The following is a 16,962-nucleotide window of genomic DNA, read 5'->3' on the forward strand; positions in this document are numbered from 1 at the left end:
ACTGCCGCTCAGCCATCAAACTCGCTCCCCGTGGTCCTTACGCCCTGTCGTGTGCAAGTCACGACCCTGCTGGTGAGCAATTCCAACCATGACTTCCGCACGGACGGTTGGTAAACTTTACGTGGCTGACCATGCAGAGCAGGGCCGCGAGCATCGAGAGTACTTTCCGGGAGACAAGGGCCGCCCACCCCCAGTCATAAGATCTTAAGAGCCGTCTCTCAACGTGCGGCGACCGGACATGAACGGCATGCACTCTAACGCCGTCGCCGAAGACAGAGTGACTCTGTGCGCAGTTCTGCACGCGACACATGAGTAGAATGTTGACGGGTTAGTCCAAGAGCTGTGCAGCCCAGTCGTTCTGGAGGAGCAGACTAGAGGAGGACACAGGCTGGAAGGTCGGGCGAGCGGGGGCAGAGAACCAGAGCGGAGCCTGTTGGAGCCTATCACGCGTCGCGTCCTCTCCGGACTACCCAAAACGATTGGTGCGCATCACCATGTTTCTTTGACCTTCTCCCCCTCGCCTCCGCCCTCCGTCTGCCTCCCATGGCCCACGATGGTCCGGAGAAAGCCCCGGAACCCTCACCAGCCCCGTGGCGAGCCTGTCTGCACCGTCTGTCGGTCTTTCCGGCCAGCTCTCTGGCCAGGCGACCGCTTGCCCGGCTGCTCTCCACTTTCCTGTGTGCGCTTATCATAGTCATCCGCCCCTTTGCCAGGCTTGGCGGGAGATATGCCTTTCTCGTCCTTGCCCTCAAGGAACTCGTCTTTTCAGTCCAGGAAAACCTCGCCCAGCAGCTTGAGCTCACGTGCCTCAACATCATCGGTGCCTTGCTCGGGATCGGCCTATCCACTCTCGCAAAATATCTCGCCTCTCTTGCAGGCCCGGATTCCCAGACCGCACGAATCACTTGCTTCGTCTTCCTGATATTGATCAGCTTCCTCGGTACGTTTCACCCCTCTGGCCCAGCAGATCTCCCGCTTATATCTCTCCAGCTGGTGTTGCTAAAAGCAGACTTGTTCGTCTGCAGCTCTCTACACGAATATCATGCTTCATTTCCATCTGGCTGCTCACCGGCAACATCGGAGTCTCAGATGTACGTCCTGAATACCCCAGATTGGAATCGAGTTCATTTCTAGTTATCATGCAGCGCGTCCTGGCGGACTCAGGTAATTTCCTTTGGGTAACACTATCTGCCGCAATTATAGGCGTCGTATCGCTGCTCGTCATGATGGTCATCTTCCGTGGCTCTACTACCAACTTTGAGCTTGAGACAGCTGCCACATTCGCTGTCCTTCAAGAATGCTTATCCACGAGTCTCTATCGTGTCGGCGCCCGGGAAACGAAGATGGACGTCTCGTACTATCGGCAACTCCACGCGCAGCTTCTCCAGCGCTCCATTAAGCTGAATGAATCCTATTCGCAGGCGGCTTTCGAGCTGCGCGTCGGTCGCCTCAGTCGTACGTCGACATCGGACCGTCACGACCCCATGCTCACCCCATACTTCGTAGTCCAATCCATCCGGCCGTTCGTGGGCATAGTCGAGCACCTGAGACGCGAGCTGGTGTGGGGACTGTCGCCCGTGAAACCTCTGCGCAGTATTCCTGGCACTCCTCGGTCTCCGGGCCCTGGCACCCCACGCTCATTACCTCAGAGCCCTCGGAGCGTAGCACAAAGTCTCAACGAGTACTTTTCTGCCAGCCAACACCCGCTTGCGTTCGTGTCGGTACTTGAACCACCAGCACTTGACCTGGCCCAAGCCGTCCTAGACTCGATGAAGACGGTGGAGCATATGATCACGGTGATCTTTCACCAGCGATCAGCAGGAGAGACTCCGGAGAGCGCGCAGTCGATCTCCGGGTCTCAGAAGGTCGCCGTCCACGCCGCGAGGAGCAAACTTGAGGTCGCCTGCAACAAGATGCGCGAGGTTCTCAAGCATGTCTTCGATCAGGTTGACATGCACCAGCGTGCCGAGGGGAAGCAACCGCACCTCCCGAAGGAGATCTTCGACTGCAGTCTCGCGGCGATCGCGCTGCTCCAGGTATGTGCTCGGCCCTCACCCCCCTTGTTGCGTCCCCCGGTATTGACTTCGACCTGTGTCTTGCGTTGGGCGGGCTAGATGGCCCAGGAGATGGCTGCTGCGCTGCACCTCGCCGAACATGTCGCGAGGCGATACGAGGAGTCCCCCACGAAGCTCTGGTACCCGCGGATATCCTTGCAATGGCTCGGCGTCCCCCCAGGCCAGTTTATTTCCGACGACCACAACGACGCAGCTTACGCCGGTGCCGACGCCTCGGGCGAGAACTCGCCCGCCGACGCCGAGACCGACGAGCGGCTGACCGTCATGGAGGCACGACAGGGTATCGTCGAGCGCGCCTTCGAGTTCACGCTCGCCAAACACGGCCGGCACTTGCCCGCCGGAGGCATCGCCGCGGCGCGCTATCGCGTATACGCGGCAGCGAGCGCGAGTAGGATGGAGCTGAAGGCGTTGAAGGCGCGGGTGTGGACGTGGCGGTTCTGGCGCGGGCAGATGAGCAGGTTGTGGTCGAGCGAGCAGGTGTTACGCGCGAGGGTGTGGCTGTCCAAGAGGCACCGGGCGGTTCAACACTCGAGCCACTGGAAGCATGGGCTGAAGAATGCGATCGGGGTCGCCGTGCTGACTTTCCCGGCGTTTTTGCCAGCGGACTCTCCTGGTTTGTGCTGTGCCAAGGCTTCAGTTCGCAAATATTCACGCTCTGCACAGGTCGGCTATGGTTCCAGGATTGGAGAGGGCAGTGGATGACTATCAGGTGAGCCATCCGCCTTAGCCCGTCCGTGTTGCGTCGCTCAATGTGGCTCAGTTATCTATGGGTCCTGGAGACCAACACCGGGGCGACGTGGAGGACAGGTTACCTACGACTAGTACGTATTACTTTCTTCCTCAACAACGTTCCGATCACCCAAACTTTCTGACCAAACAGGTTGGTACATTACTTGGAGCCACATACGCATATGTTGTGCGTCGTGACCCTGTAGCTCCGTCCCTTTTCATTTGTCTCACGAAGTGACGGTTAGACGGCTCTAATATGTGGCACAAATCCATACGGTCTTGTGACCATGGTTACGGTGAGCCTTCCAACGCACCAAACTGTTCTCGCATGTCTAATGGCATAGGAAGGCATTTGACATACCCATTACATGGATTATACTCCGGACCTCTGTGACGCCGCTTGCTGTTCCTGCGTAAGCTCAAGGTTCAAGCTGATAACCAGGATGTATACTAAATCCGGCTTCAGATCCGTGACGTTGCCCCCCATCGTGTTCGCACATTATACGACCCCAGATACAACGGCTTCTGTTCTTCGTACGTAACCCCTGCATGCATCCTTGCTAGCATCACACTCATCTATCCACAGATCTCACAGTCGCTCGCGCGGCAATGATCGCCGCAGGAATCCTTGCGGCCGTCATCGTAAATAGTATGTTATTCCCTCGGCATTGTCGGGTGCGTTTGTTCTCGTGGCTTCTGTCAGATGCCCGTAAGACTCATGATATCACAGGTACTCTTCCTCAACGATACGGCGCGCACGCTCGGCAGACTCAGCACCCTCTATCTTACATTGAGCCAGTGGGTAGTCAACGGCCTACGCTCACTCTCCACTGACGCCGTGCATTCCAGCGACATGTTCAGAATGAATCGGACTCGCTCTCTTGAAGAACGTCGAAAACAGCTAAAGCTAGAGCTGCAAACCCGCAGTTCTCTCTACAGGCTGTCCGCTCTGTTGAAGACGATGAATGATGAATTGAGTCTTCTCCCTGTAAGCATGTTCCTTCAAATCATTCTACACGATTACAAACCAGGGCTTGTCTTCAGAAACCACTGGGTCAGTACCGCAACATCGTGACTACGATGCAGAAGCTGCTCGACCTCATGACTGGCCTTCGCAAGATCCGAGAAAACATTCCTCGGAAGGAGACCGTGTCGAGCGTATTCAAAGAGCGCCGCGAATTCGTTAGTCGCTCACACACCGAAGCTCCGATTTACGCTGACCGCTTTCCGCCAACAGATGTCGTGCGTGTGCATCATCCTGTACGCGTGCCAGCATGCGTTCCGCGCGCGCGAGCCGCTCCCGCAGTTCTTGCCCTCGGCGCGGCACGCGTTCGCGCAGCTTGAGGCGCACGTCCAGGAGTGCATCGCGCACGCACGCGAGGAGCAGACCGAGCTCGGGCTCTCGCTCGTGTACGCGTTCGCGGAGCAGGAGGTCATGCAGTGCCTCGTCGACACGCTCGAGGAGCTCCTCGAACGCACGGGGCAGCTGTTCGGAACTTCGGCTTGGCTGACGCATGAGAGTCACTTCTCGCGCTCGAGCACGATCGAGGAGGGCGTCGACCACGGCTGGTTCAGCACATTCCGGACGGAGTGTAGGCCGGAGTACGAGTCGACGGTGTAATCCCTGGCGTTCTTGCGTCTGTGTTTCTGTTGTCTTTAGATGCCTGTTGCGAATGTCACGGCTGAGATCTCGCAGGGGTTCCCAGCACAGTATTGCAGGCGATTAAGTATGAATCATCGCTATGCTCACATTAACGGGCAAGTTCAATTATCGTATCACTACAGCACCTACAAGCCTACAGATGAAGACTAGGAAAAAATGAAGCAAGAAGTCACAACAAGTAGGGCCATGCCCGCAGGTACCTCAGTCCGATCGCTTGCATATAGCCAAGAGTTTGTGTTCGTACTCGGCAAGAGACCCTGCGGGGACCTCTAGACTGCGCAGCTCCCGTGCTAATGCCATTGGGTCTGGAACGTCCGTCAGTGCTTCAGCCTCTAGGTTCTAGCAAGCGCACTTCGATCACTAACCCTGTGGTCGTGTGAGGACAAGCGTGTGGATGACTTCGTCGCTAAGATAATGATCCAACTTGGGATTGCTGCGAAGGATCTGGGAAACGAGTTGAGTCAGGTATAGGTGGAAGTACAGACCACGCACCTCATCGCGCAGGGCAAGCATGGCATTGAGGGGTATGTCCTCCGGGGGGGTTTGCGGTACCGTCGACCCGCTCGGAGCACTGGTCGCGCTCGGCGCGGAAACGTTCCCGGCGACGAGTCCGTCGAAGTCGGGTATGTTCTCCCTCGACAACATCGTCACGGTACGTCGAGGTGGCAGGCTTTCAATCTCCTCAATTTCCGATCCACTGTCATGCTCCGCATCGTTGTAAGGCGCAGACGTCGTCGCATGGGAGGTGGTTCGACGCGCGCGGGGGACAGGGCTCGGGAACTCTTCGATATCGTCATCCGGTGGGCTGTTGTCCACGGGGTCGTCGCGGTAGAGAGGAAGCTTGTAAACCTCGGTGTTGGGTACAGCGGCGGACGTAGAAGCCTTGTTTGCGCGGTCTTGAACGGCTCTGCTTCGAGGCTTCTGGGCGGGCGCCCGACCCGCACCGCTGGCCGCCCTCCGGGTCTCTCGGAACTCAATGACAACCTTCAGGTTGCCGCTGCGCAACCGACCAGCCTTGCTACCGGCCTGTGGGCAGTCAACGGTCAGCGGCAGGAACGGTGTAACGAGAGAGGACATAATGACCTTGACGTAGTTCTGGGGGTAGTCACCTCGAATCTGAATGTCATTATCAAGGACGCCGATGATATGGAGCTCGTCGATGAGACGTTCAACCGCCGATTGTGATAACTTCTTGAAGGAGCCGTAGCCTTGAAGCTGGTCAAAGCCCTTCTCGCGAATATTTTTGTTATTGGAACCACGGAGGACGTCCTTGAGCTGGACCCGAGTCAGCGATTTGCCTTGACGTTTGGCGTCTTCCGCCGCATCGAGGACCGCGATGGCGTTGGCGGTGTGATCTACCTCCTCGCCTGGCGCCACTACACGGCAGTTGTCGCACAGTTGGCCGCAGTTCCCAGGGTCGAAATCTTCTTCGAAGAATGCGAGGACTTGCTGACGACGACAACGAACGTTGTTGATACAATAGCGTTGGACGGCGTTGACATCTTCTTCTTGCCACCGCTTCTCCTCCCAGTCCTTCTCCTCTTTGCGAATTTGGCTGATTCGCTGCTGGTAGTCGGGGTAGCTGTAGACTAGAGCCGATTGGTCGATATGCTATAGGCAATGAAGACCCATGAAGGAACGTACATAGAACGCATGCCGCCGGCTCGCCGTCACGTCCAGCCCGACCGGTTTCTTGATAGTATCTGCGAACGGTGGTAGGATTAGCCTTATGATCGTAGTGTTGCCGAATTCGACAACTCACCCAGCCAATGTGCTCGGGAGTGAATAGTGCACGACAAATCTGACTAGCGGGGAGTGAATAACATCCAGAGCACTTGCCATCAACCTGGCTCACCATCGGGCTTGTCGATGCCCATGCCGAAGGCGACCTGGTTGGTAGTCAGCCAAACTGGCAGACGGATTAGAAAGCATATACTCAACAGTTGCTACAATGACATGAACGACACCCCGGAAGAATTCGTCTTGAATACGCGACTTGTCTCCGGGATCCATCATTGCATGATAGTGCCTTGATCGCAAGCCGTGCTTATCTCGGAGTGCCTTCGCCACTTCTTCACACCTGTCGCGGGAGTTACAGTAGACTATACCGCACTTGCCGGGGTGGTTTTCCTTGATGTATTGCGCGACCAGGTCTGCGGTGCACCTTTGCGTGCGAACTTCATAGTCGAGATTCCTTCGGTTGAAGGAAAGCTTGAGCCGAACACAATCTCGTAGACCGAGTCGTGTGATGATGTCGCTCTCAACTTCGGGAGTCGCGGTCGCGGTCAGCGCGGTGATAGGGATGTTGGGGAACTCCTTCCTGAGTTGACTGAGATGCGAGTACTGACAAGACGCAAGATTTCAGCGCAGAAATGCAACAGTCAGAAAAGCCACTCACGGAGTCGCGGAAGCGTCGGCCCCAGTCTGTGATGCAGTGGGCCTCATCGATGACGAACCTGATCAATCGCTTCCGTTCACTCAGACGTTGCAGAATACTCTTCAGCTCGCCGCTCATCTGCAGTTGCTCTGGGGTGACGTAGAGTAGTCGCGGCAAGTCCTTGTCGTTCCGGCTCCACAGCAGTGCCTTCACTCGACTCCTTTCCGACTCCGAAAGAGAAGAGCTCAGCTGCTCGACTTGAACTCCAAGTCGCCTGAGAGCAGCCACTTGATCGTGCATCAGCGACATCAAGGGAGAGACGACGATATGGACGCCAACGAGGCAGACGGCCGGCAGTTGGAATGTTAAGCTCTTGCCGCTCCCGGTCGGGAAAAGAACGAAGACATCCTTGCCCTCCATCGCCGCTGAGACAGCGGGTAGTTGCTTAGGGCGGAAGTTCTTCAGCTTGAAAACCCGGTGCAACGCATTCACGATATCAGGATAATGCGAGTGTTGCGGGATCGTAAGAGTCTCTGAAATAGGTGCCGTTTCCGTCCCGGCAGCTTGATCTGGGGCTGGAGGCGTGGGAAGCGGTTCGGGGATAGGGGGAGGGATGCACGTAGGAAAAGAACGGGGTTGAGTCGCTGGGGGTGTGGCAGGGGTGGGGATGGGTGGTTCGTCGAAGTCAAGACTCAGATCCAAGTGATCCTCGAGATCATCCCACATGGCCTCGTCGTCGGAAAAGTGAGGGGCAGTGTTGGGCTGTACCGGAATCTCGCTCTCGAGATCCAAGACCCCATGTCCGTCGCCGTCGGTGAAGGTTGCACTCGTCGCAGTCGCAAAGGGTGGGTCAGAACTCGCTGCTCTCGACGCTGTATCGCGCTCCCCACGTTTGAGTGCTTTGAGTTCGGTTCGGCAAGCCTGTAGCCTGTTCTCAAGGTAGTCGCTGCAGAACAACGGAGAAATGAGAAAGAGTACCGTGTTGAACGGGAATAAAATACCCCAAAATTTCGAGAAACTCCACGTCTCTGGGACCTTCGGACCGGGCAGAGCCAATTAACCTATCGCATGTGTCTATCAGGTCCTGGGAGGTGGTTGACGCTACCAGGAGCTCGGCCTCGGTTTTCTAGGCACACGAGGCGGGTAAGCGAGTGAATAGGATACGTCAAGAGAGTATACCTCGCGCAAACCGGCATCGTGAGGGAGTTTCTGAAAAGCTTCACGCAGACCCACTGCCGCATGTGCAGTGATGCGAGAGGTTCTCGGGGCGTTGGACACGAATTGTGGAGCGGGAATTGGCGGAAACGAGGACAATAGAGCGGGAACGTGAGTAGCATCTTGAGCACGAGCCTTGCCTTTGCCATGAGGATCGGTTGCGGGAGGTACGACGTTTTCTTTCTCTTGAGGATGATAGACTTTAGGTCGCTTGGGGGAGGAGCTGGGCAAGGTGCCCTCGGGGAATCCAGAGGAAAGCCGTTTGGAGGGAATGCTTGAGGTAGAGGCATCGAGAGGCGTGGTTTCAGTAGAGGACACGCTCACGTAGTTGGCATTGTTGGCAGGAGTAGCGAGTTGGGCGGGCTTTGTCTTGCCAAAGTTAGGCGTCGAAAACGAAGGCAGCTTGTGCACTAGATATTATTGCCAGTCAGCATCGGCATACCCAACGGAGCAAGGAGACGCACCCGCAGTCTTGGATGCAGCGGACGCAGACAGAGGGATAGATCTGGTGGGCTTGAATTTGCTCTGAAGAACGATGAGCGCAGCGGGCAGCGACAACTCGGAGCTCGACGCACCTTGGATCCTGTGGCAGGCGTGGAGGCCTTGGTCGGGCTTGGGGGCGGTTGCTGGCCGTATTTCCGTTGAGCTCGTCTAGATTGTTGCGAGGACGCGACATGGGGGAAGCGGCCAGACAAAGACGACGCGCTGAGCACCGCAGGGGAGTGGGGGAGAAGAGCAATGCGGGCAGCGGCAGAAGCGCCGAGCGCGTCGCCTCGCGTCGCGGACGTCACCTGACCGTCCCAGCCAAACGCCATTCAACGCAGCTTTCTCCTCGCCTCCTCTGCTCCCAGTGTCTCCACTGGCTTCCTGCGCCGGGCTCCGTCCTTGCCACAATGTCGAGCAAATTCTGGTTTCCGACCATGTCCACCGCGGAGATCGTCGACGCCTTCGCGGGTGGGGATACTCTCTCAGTCCAGAGCAAGTTGCACGGCCAAGTTCGGAATTTATCGTGGACGTGTACACCGCGTGCGTGACCCAGGTAACCGGAATCACCTAGAACAATTGCAAGAGGCGGTCGAGCAGTCTCTGGCGTCGACGGAGATTCCAGTGAGCTCTTCATGCACTCATAGCCCAGACACGCACCCTCATCCCACCAGGAAATATACTCCAAGCTCTTGCGCAAAATCTTCTCCTCCACCACATGTATGGAGCCATTTCCAGGAAGGTCATGCGGCTTACCCGAGTGCAAAGCCAGCGGTTTGCAGAGTCTGCGAAGATCACCGACTTCAGCTCCGCTGACCTGTACTTCCCTAACCCTGACCGGACCCGGTCCATCCTCTCCGCCTTCATCAACTTCATGAAGTTCTCCGAGCAAAGCGATGCGTTCATTACCCGCCTGCGAGATCAGTCTGCTACCCTCATCCGAGAACGACAAACCGTGGCTGAGGAGACGGAGGAGCTGCTGCAGACGATCGCCGTGTTCAAGTGAGTCTCGTGTCTTTCGTGGCCGCCCCTACTCCTCGTTCACAGGCTGCGGTAGCGTCAAGCGAGCGGAAGACGAGCCCAAATGCGAGGCGCTGCGGCTGGAGAACACAGCGCTCATGGAGCAGGTCATCTCGTACAAGGACCAGCAGATGGGCTTCCTCCAGGAGGTCGAGACCCTCAAGCAGCAGAAGGCGGCGCTCGTTTCGGAGAAGGCGCGCTCGTCATTCGCCTTTCTTCGGGAAATTCGCTGATTGGAGGTCACGTTTAGGAACAAGTCACGAATGAGATTAGCGTGTCGACCGACAACATCTCGCACACGCGCTCGCGTATAGTGCAGTCGCCCGAGCGCATCAAGCGCAACATCAGCACCATGGGCACGACGCTCGCCGAGGACAAGAGGACCGTCGCGGCAAACGAGGTCAAGACCCGCGACCTGCACACGAAGATCCAAGCGCTACTCAACATTGAGAAGGTACGCGGCTCGCGGGCCTTGGGCAAGAGAATGATACTGAAAATGCTACGCAGGACGTGCGCTCGTGTGTCGAGCAGCTGCAGACGATGAGAGGGAGATGCGCACCCTAGATGTGGCACAGAAGGATCTGAGTGACTTGCGGGACGCGCTCGACCGTAAGAAAGGCGAACGAGCTGAACTCGGCATGCGTCGCGAGGTCCGTCGTCCGCCGTTCATGTTCTACGCCCTGCTCATATCATCTGTAGCGGCACTACAAGCAACTTTCAAACGCTCAAGAGAAGCTCGAGCGCGCTCAACGACATGTTGAAGACAAGCGACTCGCCAGCCAGCAGACTATCGAGCGCCTGCAGCGCGAGTATGAAGAGATGTCCGTCGAACGACGAGACAACGATCGACAAGTGGAGGAGCTGAGAGCGGAGGCCGACGTCATTGAACGGAAGGTCCGTCTTTCAATAAATGTTTCGTGTGTGTATGCTGAACGTAGACTCTTTAGATGAACGAACACATGAAGGTCAGTCAAACGGAGATCAGTGAGTTACTGACGGAATACTGGAAACTACGACATGAGACCGGTATGCGCTCATACGTACTCAAGCCTGGAGGCGCGTTACTGACGTGCAATCCAGAGATTTACATGGAGACCTTGGCAAACAAACTAGGCATCCGAGTCCGTAGCACCTGACGTCGTGACATTCCTTGTTGTACCAGTAGTTTGTGTTGTATGCTACGATTACAGTGCCAATGCTATACCATACAGACATACCTGCGTTAACGTGTTAAATAACAGCGAGGAGCCCACGACATAGATATCAGAGACGATAGATGCAAACTCAGCGGGCTGACGCCCGACGTTTTCCTTTGCGCTTCTTATGTGTTTTAGCACAATCCCGGCAATACCATTGCTCATTGGGGTCAACATGAGAAAGACCCACACAGGGTAGATGGAACTGTGAAAGGATCAGCAACGTACAATTGGCGATGGCACGACGACGTACCCATTGACGAGCACATTGCTCATTGTCGCAAGCAACCATCTGCAACCATCGGTCAGATACTACCGACGCCACACACTGGGTACAAAAACGCACCTCGCCATAGGAAACCTGGTTGCAGAAGCACCACCGCTGGTTGTCGTCCGACTCGTCGACTTCCACCATGGCGGAGCAGAAATGGGGATCTTCAGTGTGAACGACTTCCGCCCCCCGCGGTTCGCCGTCGGCTTCTTCACGCTCGTGCTCACAGTGCGCTCCACGGACGGTTCGTTGTCGCGGTACCGCGCAGGCTTGCGGCGCTTGCGGCCCCTCCGATCCGGGACGGCGGCCTCTTCGTCCGCCGCCGCCGCAGGTGGGCGGCCTCCCGACGACGTCGACGATCTCCTCTCCGTGCGGCGGCTCGACGATGTGCCCTCCTCCTCGGCCTCCGGACTGGGCTCGTGGCCCTCCTCGGGTTCCTCCTCTTCCTCCGGCCGCGCGCCCTCCGCGTGCTCCTCCTCCTCTTCCTCCTCCTCGTACACGCCCACCTCCGGGCGGGAGCGGTCGGCGGACAGGGCGCGACCGGCGTGGTCCCGGGGGACGTAGTCGTCCTGCGGCTCGGCCGGGGGGCTGCTCACGGCCTTCGGCCGGCCGGCCTTGGCAGGACGAGCTCGGGGAGCATGATCGAGGCGGGGTGCGTGCCCGGGCGCAGGCCGAGGGAGATGGAGGCCTCCTGCTCTTGATGGCGCGGTCGAGGTCGCGGATGTACCGGTCCACCTGGGGGGAGCGACGCGACGCATGAGACGGAGGGGACGCGAGCGGCGGGGAGAAGGGGGGCTCACCAGGTCGTAGACGTGCTGGGCCAGGTACTCCTTTTCGTTGGACGCGCGGGAGACCTCCTCCGCCGTCTGCGCGATGCCGACCAAGATCTCGCGCGTCGACGTCGACGTTTCCGTGATCTTCTTCAGCGACTTGGGGAGCGCGGCAGACCGGCCGCGCGCGTGGGGGAGCAGGCGGTAACCGAGCTAGGAGTGGCGGCCGGGACGGGCGAGAGGGACCTGACGGTGGATGGGGCGCCGTTCACGCTCGGGGCGTGCGGCTCGCCGCCTCGGCGGCACCATCACTACCGTTTTCTGGCTCGCCACCGTTTACAGGGGCGGCTTCTCTGGGGGTGCCTCCATGGCCTTCCGGAGGGTGATGTACTTGAGTATCGCCGGCGCGAGGCTGGACACGTGCTCTGCAGGCGACGTGAGCTCGACAAAGGCGTCGTCAAAGCCGCGGGCGCACCTTGGGCCTGCTGGTCGAGCTCCTTGATGAGCGTGAACGCGCGGTGCAGCGACAGCGGCAGCTGCTCGAGCACTGGCGGGCCCGGGCGCCGCGAGGTGAGCTCGGTCGGGGGCACGGGGTGTATGCGCACGCACCTTCGTAGTGCTCCTCCCGGAACGCGTCCCAGATCTCCCGCTCGCGCGCGAGGGCCTCCTCGTCCGGCTCTGGGGGCGCTTCGGTGTTGGCCACTGACTTTGCGGTTTCGGGGGGCGGGGAGCTGGAGATGTCGATGACGTCGTCCCCCTCGGCCTCCTCCTCCTCTGGCTCGACGCGGCGACGCTTATTCCTACGAGTCGACATCGTGCTGGACGGGGTGGTGGCTGGTGGAGATGGGCGAGGAGCACGGTGTGCGCGGCGGCAGACTAGGGAGGAAGATGTGACAAGTCACGGTCACATATATACACCCCCTGGTACGGAGGTGAAACTTCGAAAAGAGAGTGCTCGCAGCCTACTTAGTGGACAATGACGATACCATAGTATCAAGGCCATGTAAATTGAGCGGAAGTATATTTGCTAGTTTCGGCGGCAAGTTCGCCTTTTTCTCATCTTGCAGTGGGTTGTGGGTAAGTATCGTACATAACATGTAACAACGGTCAAGCAGAGTCAGGACCAAACAGTGACAGCTTCATAGCAAAGTGTACTGTAGATGCAGTGGTACATGATGAGTATGGACAGCGTGTAAGCAAAGCAGTGAGGTAGATGCGTCGGATAAATAGACTGCGTGATGTTCATCTAGGGTGTGCGTGAAAATGCGTGATAGTCCGCGGAACGTGAGCATGCAGTAGCTGTTGCGTGTGTACATCATAAGAGTCGGGAGCATGGGTCGGTGTCGTACATGAATCTATCCCGTAAATCATCGCCTGGTTAGAGGAGGTTCAGACCGTGTTACAAGCGATGCAGACAAGCAGGAGCTAAGCGATAAACCAGGTTGATCGGCGCGCGGCAGCAAAGCTTACTACGCAGGGTTGTATGCATCCTCCGTAGGCGAAGGCGCGACCCAGTCAGACTGCAGGGGTCCTTGCATGTACAACCTAGGACAGAACGGTTGGTCAGCCAGCGCTGAAAGAGGCACCGAAGAAACCCTCACTTTTCATACGCTTCCCAGGCCGTGCGAGCATCCTTGTAGAGTGTTAGGAGCAGCTTCCTGTCGCTCATCTGGACCGTGGGGGCGACAGCGTCTTTGAACAGAAACGCATTGGTGCGACCCTTCTCGCTGGAAAGGACCTTGGGGATCTCGATCAGGATGTTCTCTTTGAAGAGCCTCCAGACGGTTGTCTCGTTAGGGAGCATGTCGTCGAGCACTTTTCGAAGAGCCTCCGGATCTGCAGGGGAGAGAACGAGGAGGACGAAGACGACGAGGATGGTCCTGGTGCCCAGCTTGAACTTGCGCATGACTGGCTCCCGGAGGACCTGCTGGACGAGGATCCGACGTTGGATGCTCTCCTTGTCGAGGGAGGACAGGTAGGAGTTGTATATCCAAGAGACGGTGAGCGAGGATAGGAACATGATCTGGCCAAATATCTCGCCCTGGGGAACGAGGAGAAGCTGCGCAAGGAACTGGACAGTGAGGAGCATGGAGCAGATGCCGATGTTGTGGTATTCTGGCTCACTGGAATACTTGAGGGAGAAGCGGCCACGGGTGATGGGATTCACGGCTCCTTCGGGACCCTTGAGAATGACGACGTCCTCGCCTGAGCTCTCCAAAACGCCATCGCCCAAGGGTGCACCTTTGGCAGGAAGTGGGTGGGTGAAGGTGAAAACGCCGGTGCCAATGACATAGCAGGAGACGCCGCTACTGAGGATGCCAAGGACGATCATGGAGAAGCAATACCAGTCCTGGTAGGCGGCGCAGGCGGCGGCGGTGGCGGCGGAGACAAAGATGGGGATGAGCGCAAGGGGGCTGGTGGTGTCACGGAAGAGACGGGGATGTTCCTCCATTGCAGGCTCGTTGTGGAGGTGGACGACGGTGACGCATGCGGGGGTGGTGATGCGGGAATTTGGGAGGCTGTGGATATTGTCGGGAGGGATACCCTTGCACTCTTGGAGGAGGAGATGGGCAAGATGGCCTGTCTTTGTCATGACGGTGCCGGAGTGGACGGCGCGGTACTTGGGACCGAACATACCGTCAAGCTCGAAGAGTACGGCAGGGTCGACGTTGATGCCAGGGTAGAGGCCATCCCACCAGCGGGAGCGGCCGAGCTGGCCGTAGCGCTTTGCGATCTCGTAGGAGCCTGGGGAGTTGTACCACCCGAGCCACTTCCTGCCCTGGTAGACGTGCACGGTGGCCATGGCGGAGACGGCAACATCACCGCCAAAAAAACCAGCGACACCTGAGATGTCGAGGTTGATGTCGGCAGAGCTCAAGGGGATGGAATCGAGGACCATGGAGAGGCAGACCGGAGTGAGGACGGACCAGTCGAAGAAAGTGGACTCGGGGGTGGTGAGGGAGGCCTGGAGGGAGGCGAGAGGGCGGTCGGGAGGAGCATGTCAGTGTCGAGCAGACGCGCGAGGCCAAGGCAAGAGCGAGGTTGATTGGGCGCTGTTGTTCCAGATTTTATGACCGCGCGCCGTCCGCGGCCCGGCCTTGTCCTGCGATGGGCCAGGTTCGCGATCCTCGATCGATCTTGGAAGACCGCTGGTTCCTGGAAGTAGGTGGTCCCAGTGAGCAGGTGTCGCCGCAGAAAAGGCTGAAGAATTCGTGGGCGACATGCGGTCGGGTGTCGTAACGAAAGCAACTAGCGATTGACAAGCCTGCGAACACGCCTACTTAGCAAGCTTGGCCCTTAGTAGACGCGTAAGTACATACGGTGAACGTGACGGGAAAGACTCACGTGGTCGCGTCCGGCATGTGACGTAGACGCGTGCGACAATCCAAGTCTAAAGTTGGTGTCAAGCCTGGCTGGCGACGATGAAGCTGCCAGTCTGACATATCGTTCTCGCTCGTTTACACGCCTTCTTCTCCACCGAATCCAGCGCGTGGACCCACGTTCGCCGCGTCTCCCACCACGACGACCATGTGTATTCTTGCTTCGCTCTGCTCGGCCCCGTGGACGGATGCAAACGTTGGTCGTCCACGGTCGCGACCCGCACCATCTATAGCTCACTCTGAGCCCCGCGCGTCGCCTCCTCCTCTGTGCCTCGCTTCCTTCTGATCATCCCTTCTGCCCACATGGCTACCACTTCTTCTTACTTCTCCCAGCCATATAATATCCATGCCCCACCGACAGAGTCTCAGCGGCCCCTCCCTGCTCCCCGTCCTCCGCCTCTGCCCGCCTGACGTTGTTCAAGATGCGTTTTGCTGCTGCTTGTGCCGCTCTCCTTTCTATACCCCTTGCTGCGTATGCTGCAGTAATCCCCCACAAGCGGTCCGTCTACTCTCGTTTCCCTCTCGCCTGCTCTCTGAAGAATCCACGCAGCGCAACTGTTTGCAACGGTCATGCGGAGCTCTGCAACAGGAGCTATGGCAACACCACCTTTGCAGGCTGTACGTTCTCTCCCCTTTCCCATCGCCTCATCCGTTCACACCTCCGCCGTCAGCCCATGATTCGTACGCCTTCAGCGAGAACCCCTTCGCGCGTACGTCTTCGCTTCTTACGTGTCATCTTGCCCGTCCAACGCGCCCAATCCAGTGGCAAGAGACCAGGAGTGGACATCACCACCCAGCTCAACTCTGGCATCCGCATGCTCCAGGCCCAATCTCATATGTGAGCCATCCCGATCTCCCGCGTCGCTCAGTCTTAACCTGCCTATTTCCCTTGCGAAAAGGAACAATGGCCAGCTCCACTTCTGCCACACCAGTCCGTCGCTACCTCTCCCTCTGTGCGCGCGCAATGCTCACACGCTCTGCCAGGCTGCACCCTCTTTGACGGTGGCACCGTCGAGGGTACGTCTTGCTGCTCGCTCGCCCGTCCCCGCTCACCTGCGCGCGACGCACGTAGCGTACCTCGCGACCGTCAAGTCCTGGCTGGACGCGAACCCGAACGATGTCGTCACCTTCCTCTTCACGAACCCCGAGGGCGTCTCGCTCCCCGACGTCTGGGCCCCCGCGTTCGAGCAGTCCGGCATCGCGCCCCTCGCGTACGTGCCCCCGCACGTCCCCATGGCCCGCGGCGAGTGGCCCACCCTCGGCGCGCTCATCGACTCGGGCAAGCGCGTCGTCGTCTTCATGGACGCCGGCGCGGACGGCGCGGACGGGAACGTGAACTACATCCTCCCCGAGTTTGAGATGGTGCGTCTCCCTCTCCGCGCTCGGATGCCCGGCGGCAGGCCCCTCACCACCTGGCTCGCGCGTGCAGATCTGGGAGCCGCCGTTCGACTCCACGGACAACACCTTCCCGTGCTCGGTCGACCGCTCCGCGGGCCCGCTCTCGACCGCGGACCACATGTACCTCCTCAACCACTTCCTCGACGTCAACATCCTCGACACCGGCATCCTCGTCTCGGACCCCGCCGCCGCGTCGACGACGAACGGCGTGACGTCCGTCCTCGCCAACGCCGCCGGCTGCCGCCCGCTCAGCGGCGGCGGCTTCAACCCCAGCTTCGTGCTCATGGACTACGTCAACCTCGGCAACGGTGTCGCCGCCGCCGACCAGATGAACGGCTTCTGAGCGCGGCCTGCGGTGTCCCCGTCTCCGTAGGTGTAGGCCTGC

General features: G+C 58.5%; 6 protein-coding genes across 6 annotated transcripts; 3 read left to right on the forward strand and 3 right to left on the reverse strand.

The window, feature by feature from the left end:
• Nucleotides 1–543: 543 nt before the first annotated feature.
• On the forward strand, nt 544–4,425 carry BXZ73DRAFT_37522 (uncharacterized protein; the record flags this gene model as incomplete). Its single annotated transcript, XM_048018026.1, has 16 exons — nt 544–940; nt 991–1,091; nt 1,146–1,455; nt 1,507–2,036; nt 2,115–2,688; nt 2,739–2,784; nt 2,836–2,896; nt 2,956–2,991; nt 3,050–3,100; nt 3,153–3,217; nt 3,271–3,338; nt 3,391–3,479; nt 3,535–3,602; nt 3,654–3,792; nt 3,849–3,986; nt 4,042–4,425. 16 exons carry the CDS (start codon nt 544–546, stop codon nt 4,423–4,425), a joined length of 3,057 nt encoding a protein of 1,018 aa, XP_047884112.1.
• A 1,122-nt stretch (nt 4,426–5,547) lies between these two features.
• BXZ73DRAFT_37257 (ATP-dependent RNA helicase) lies at nt 5,548–7,570 on the reverse strand (the record flags this gene model as incomplete). The annotated part of the gene is made up of 6 exons (XM_048017964.1): nt 5,548–6,056; nt 6,112–6,170; nt 6,230–6,272; nt 6,323–6,356; nt 6,409–6,810; nt 6,866–7,570. Coding segments are annotated over 6 exons (1,752 nt in total), but the record flags the coding sequence as incomplete, so codon positions are not given.
• Nucleotides 7,571–9,260: 1,690 nt separating this feature from the next.
• Nucleotides 9,261–10,698, forward strand: BXZ73DRAFT_95891 (uncharacterized protein; the record flags this gene model as incomplete). Its single annotated transcript, XM_048026933.1, has 8 exons — nt 9,261–9,544; nt 9,600–9,744; nt 9,813–10,016; nt 10,070–10,084; nt 10,138–10,212; nt 10,262–10,456; nt 10,510–10,588; nt 10,643–10,698. The coding sequence occupies 8 exons, from the start codon at nt 9,261–9,263 to the stop codon at nt 10,696–10,698; spliced, it is 1,053 nt and encodes a 350-aa protein (XP_047884114.1).
• A 148-nt stretch (nt 10,699–10,846) lies between these two features.
• BXZ73DRAFT_73164 (uncharacterized protein) lies at nt 10,847–12,613 on the reverse strand (the record flags this gene model as incomplete). Its single annotated transcript, XM_048021842.1, has 7 exons — nt 10,847–10,963; nt 10,987–11,050; nt 11,105–11,643; nt 11,830–12,012; nt 12,140–12,171; nt 12,275–12,346; nt 12,409–12,613. 7 exons carry the CDS (start codon nt 12,611–12,613, stop codon nt 10,847–10,849), a joined length of 1,212 nt encoding a protein of 403 aa, XP_047884115.1.
• A 783-nt stretch (nt 12,614–13,396) lies between these two features.
• BXZ73DRAFT_37382 (uncharacterized protein) lies at nt 13,397–14,698 on the reverse strand (the record flags this gene model as incomplete). The annotated part of the gene is made up of 1 exon (XM_048017988.1): nt 13,397–14,698. The coding sequence occupies one exon, from the start codon at nt 14,696–14,698 to the stop codon at nt 13,397–13,399; it is 1,302 nt and encodes a 433-aa protein (XP_047884116.1).
• Nucleotides 14,699–15,601: 903 nt separating this feature from the next.
• BXZ73DRAFT_86524 (PLC-like phosphodiesterase) lies at nt 15,602–16,920 on the forward strand (the record flags this gene model as incomplete). The annotated part of the gene is made up of 8 exons (XM_048024231.1): nt 15,602–15,678; nt 15,730–15,797; nt 15,851–15,893; nt 15,943–16,017; nt 16,079–16,110; nt 16,164–16,196; nt 16,252–16,541; nt 16,609–16,920. The coding sequence occupies 8 exons, from the start codon at nt 15,602–15,604 to the stop codon at nt 16,918–16,920; spliced, it is 930 nt and encodes a 309-aa protein (XP_047884117.1).
• Between the last annotated feature and the right edge of the window lie 42 nt (nt 16,921–16,962).

The sequence above is a fragment of the Epithele typhae genome, assembly GCF_022376455.1.
Source record: "Epithele typhae strain CBS 203.58 chromosome Unknown BXZ73scaffold_1, whole genome shotgun sequence".
Classification (NCBI taxonomy): domain Eukaryota; kingdom Fungi; phylum Basidiomycota; class Agaricomycetes; order Polyporales; family Epitheliaceae; genus Epithele; species Epithele typhae.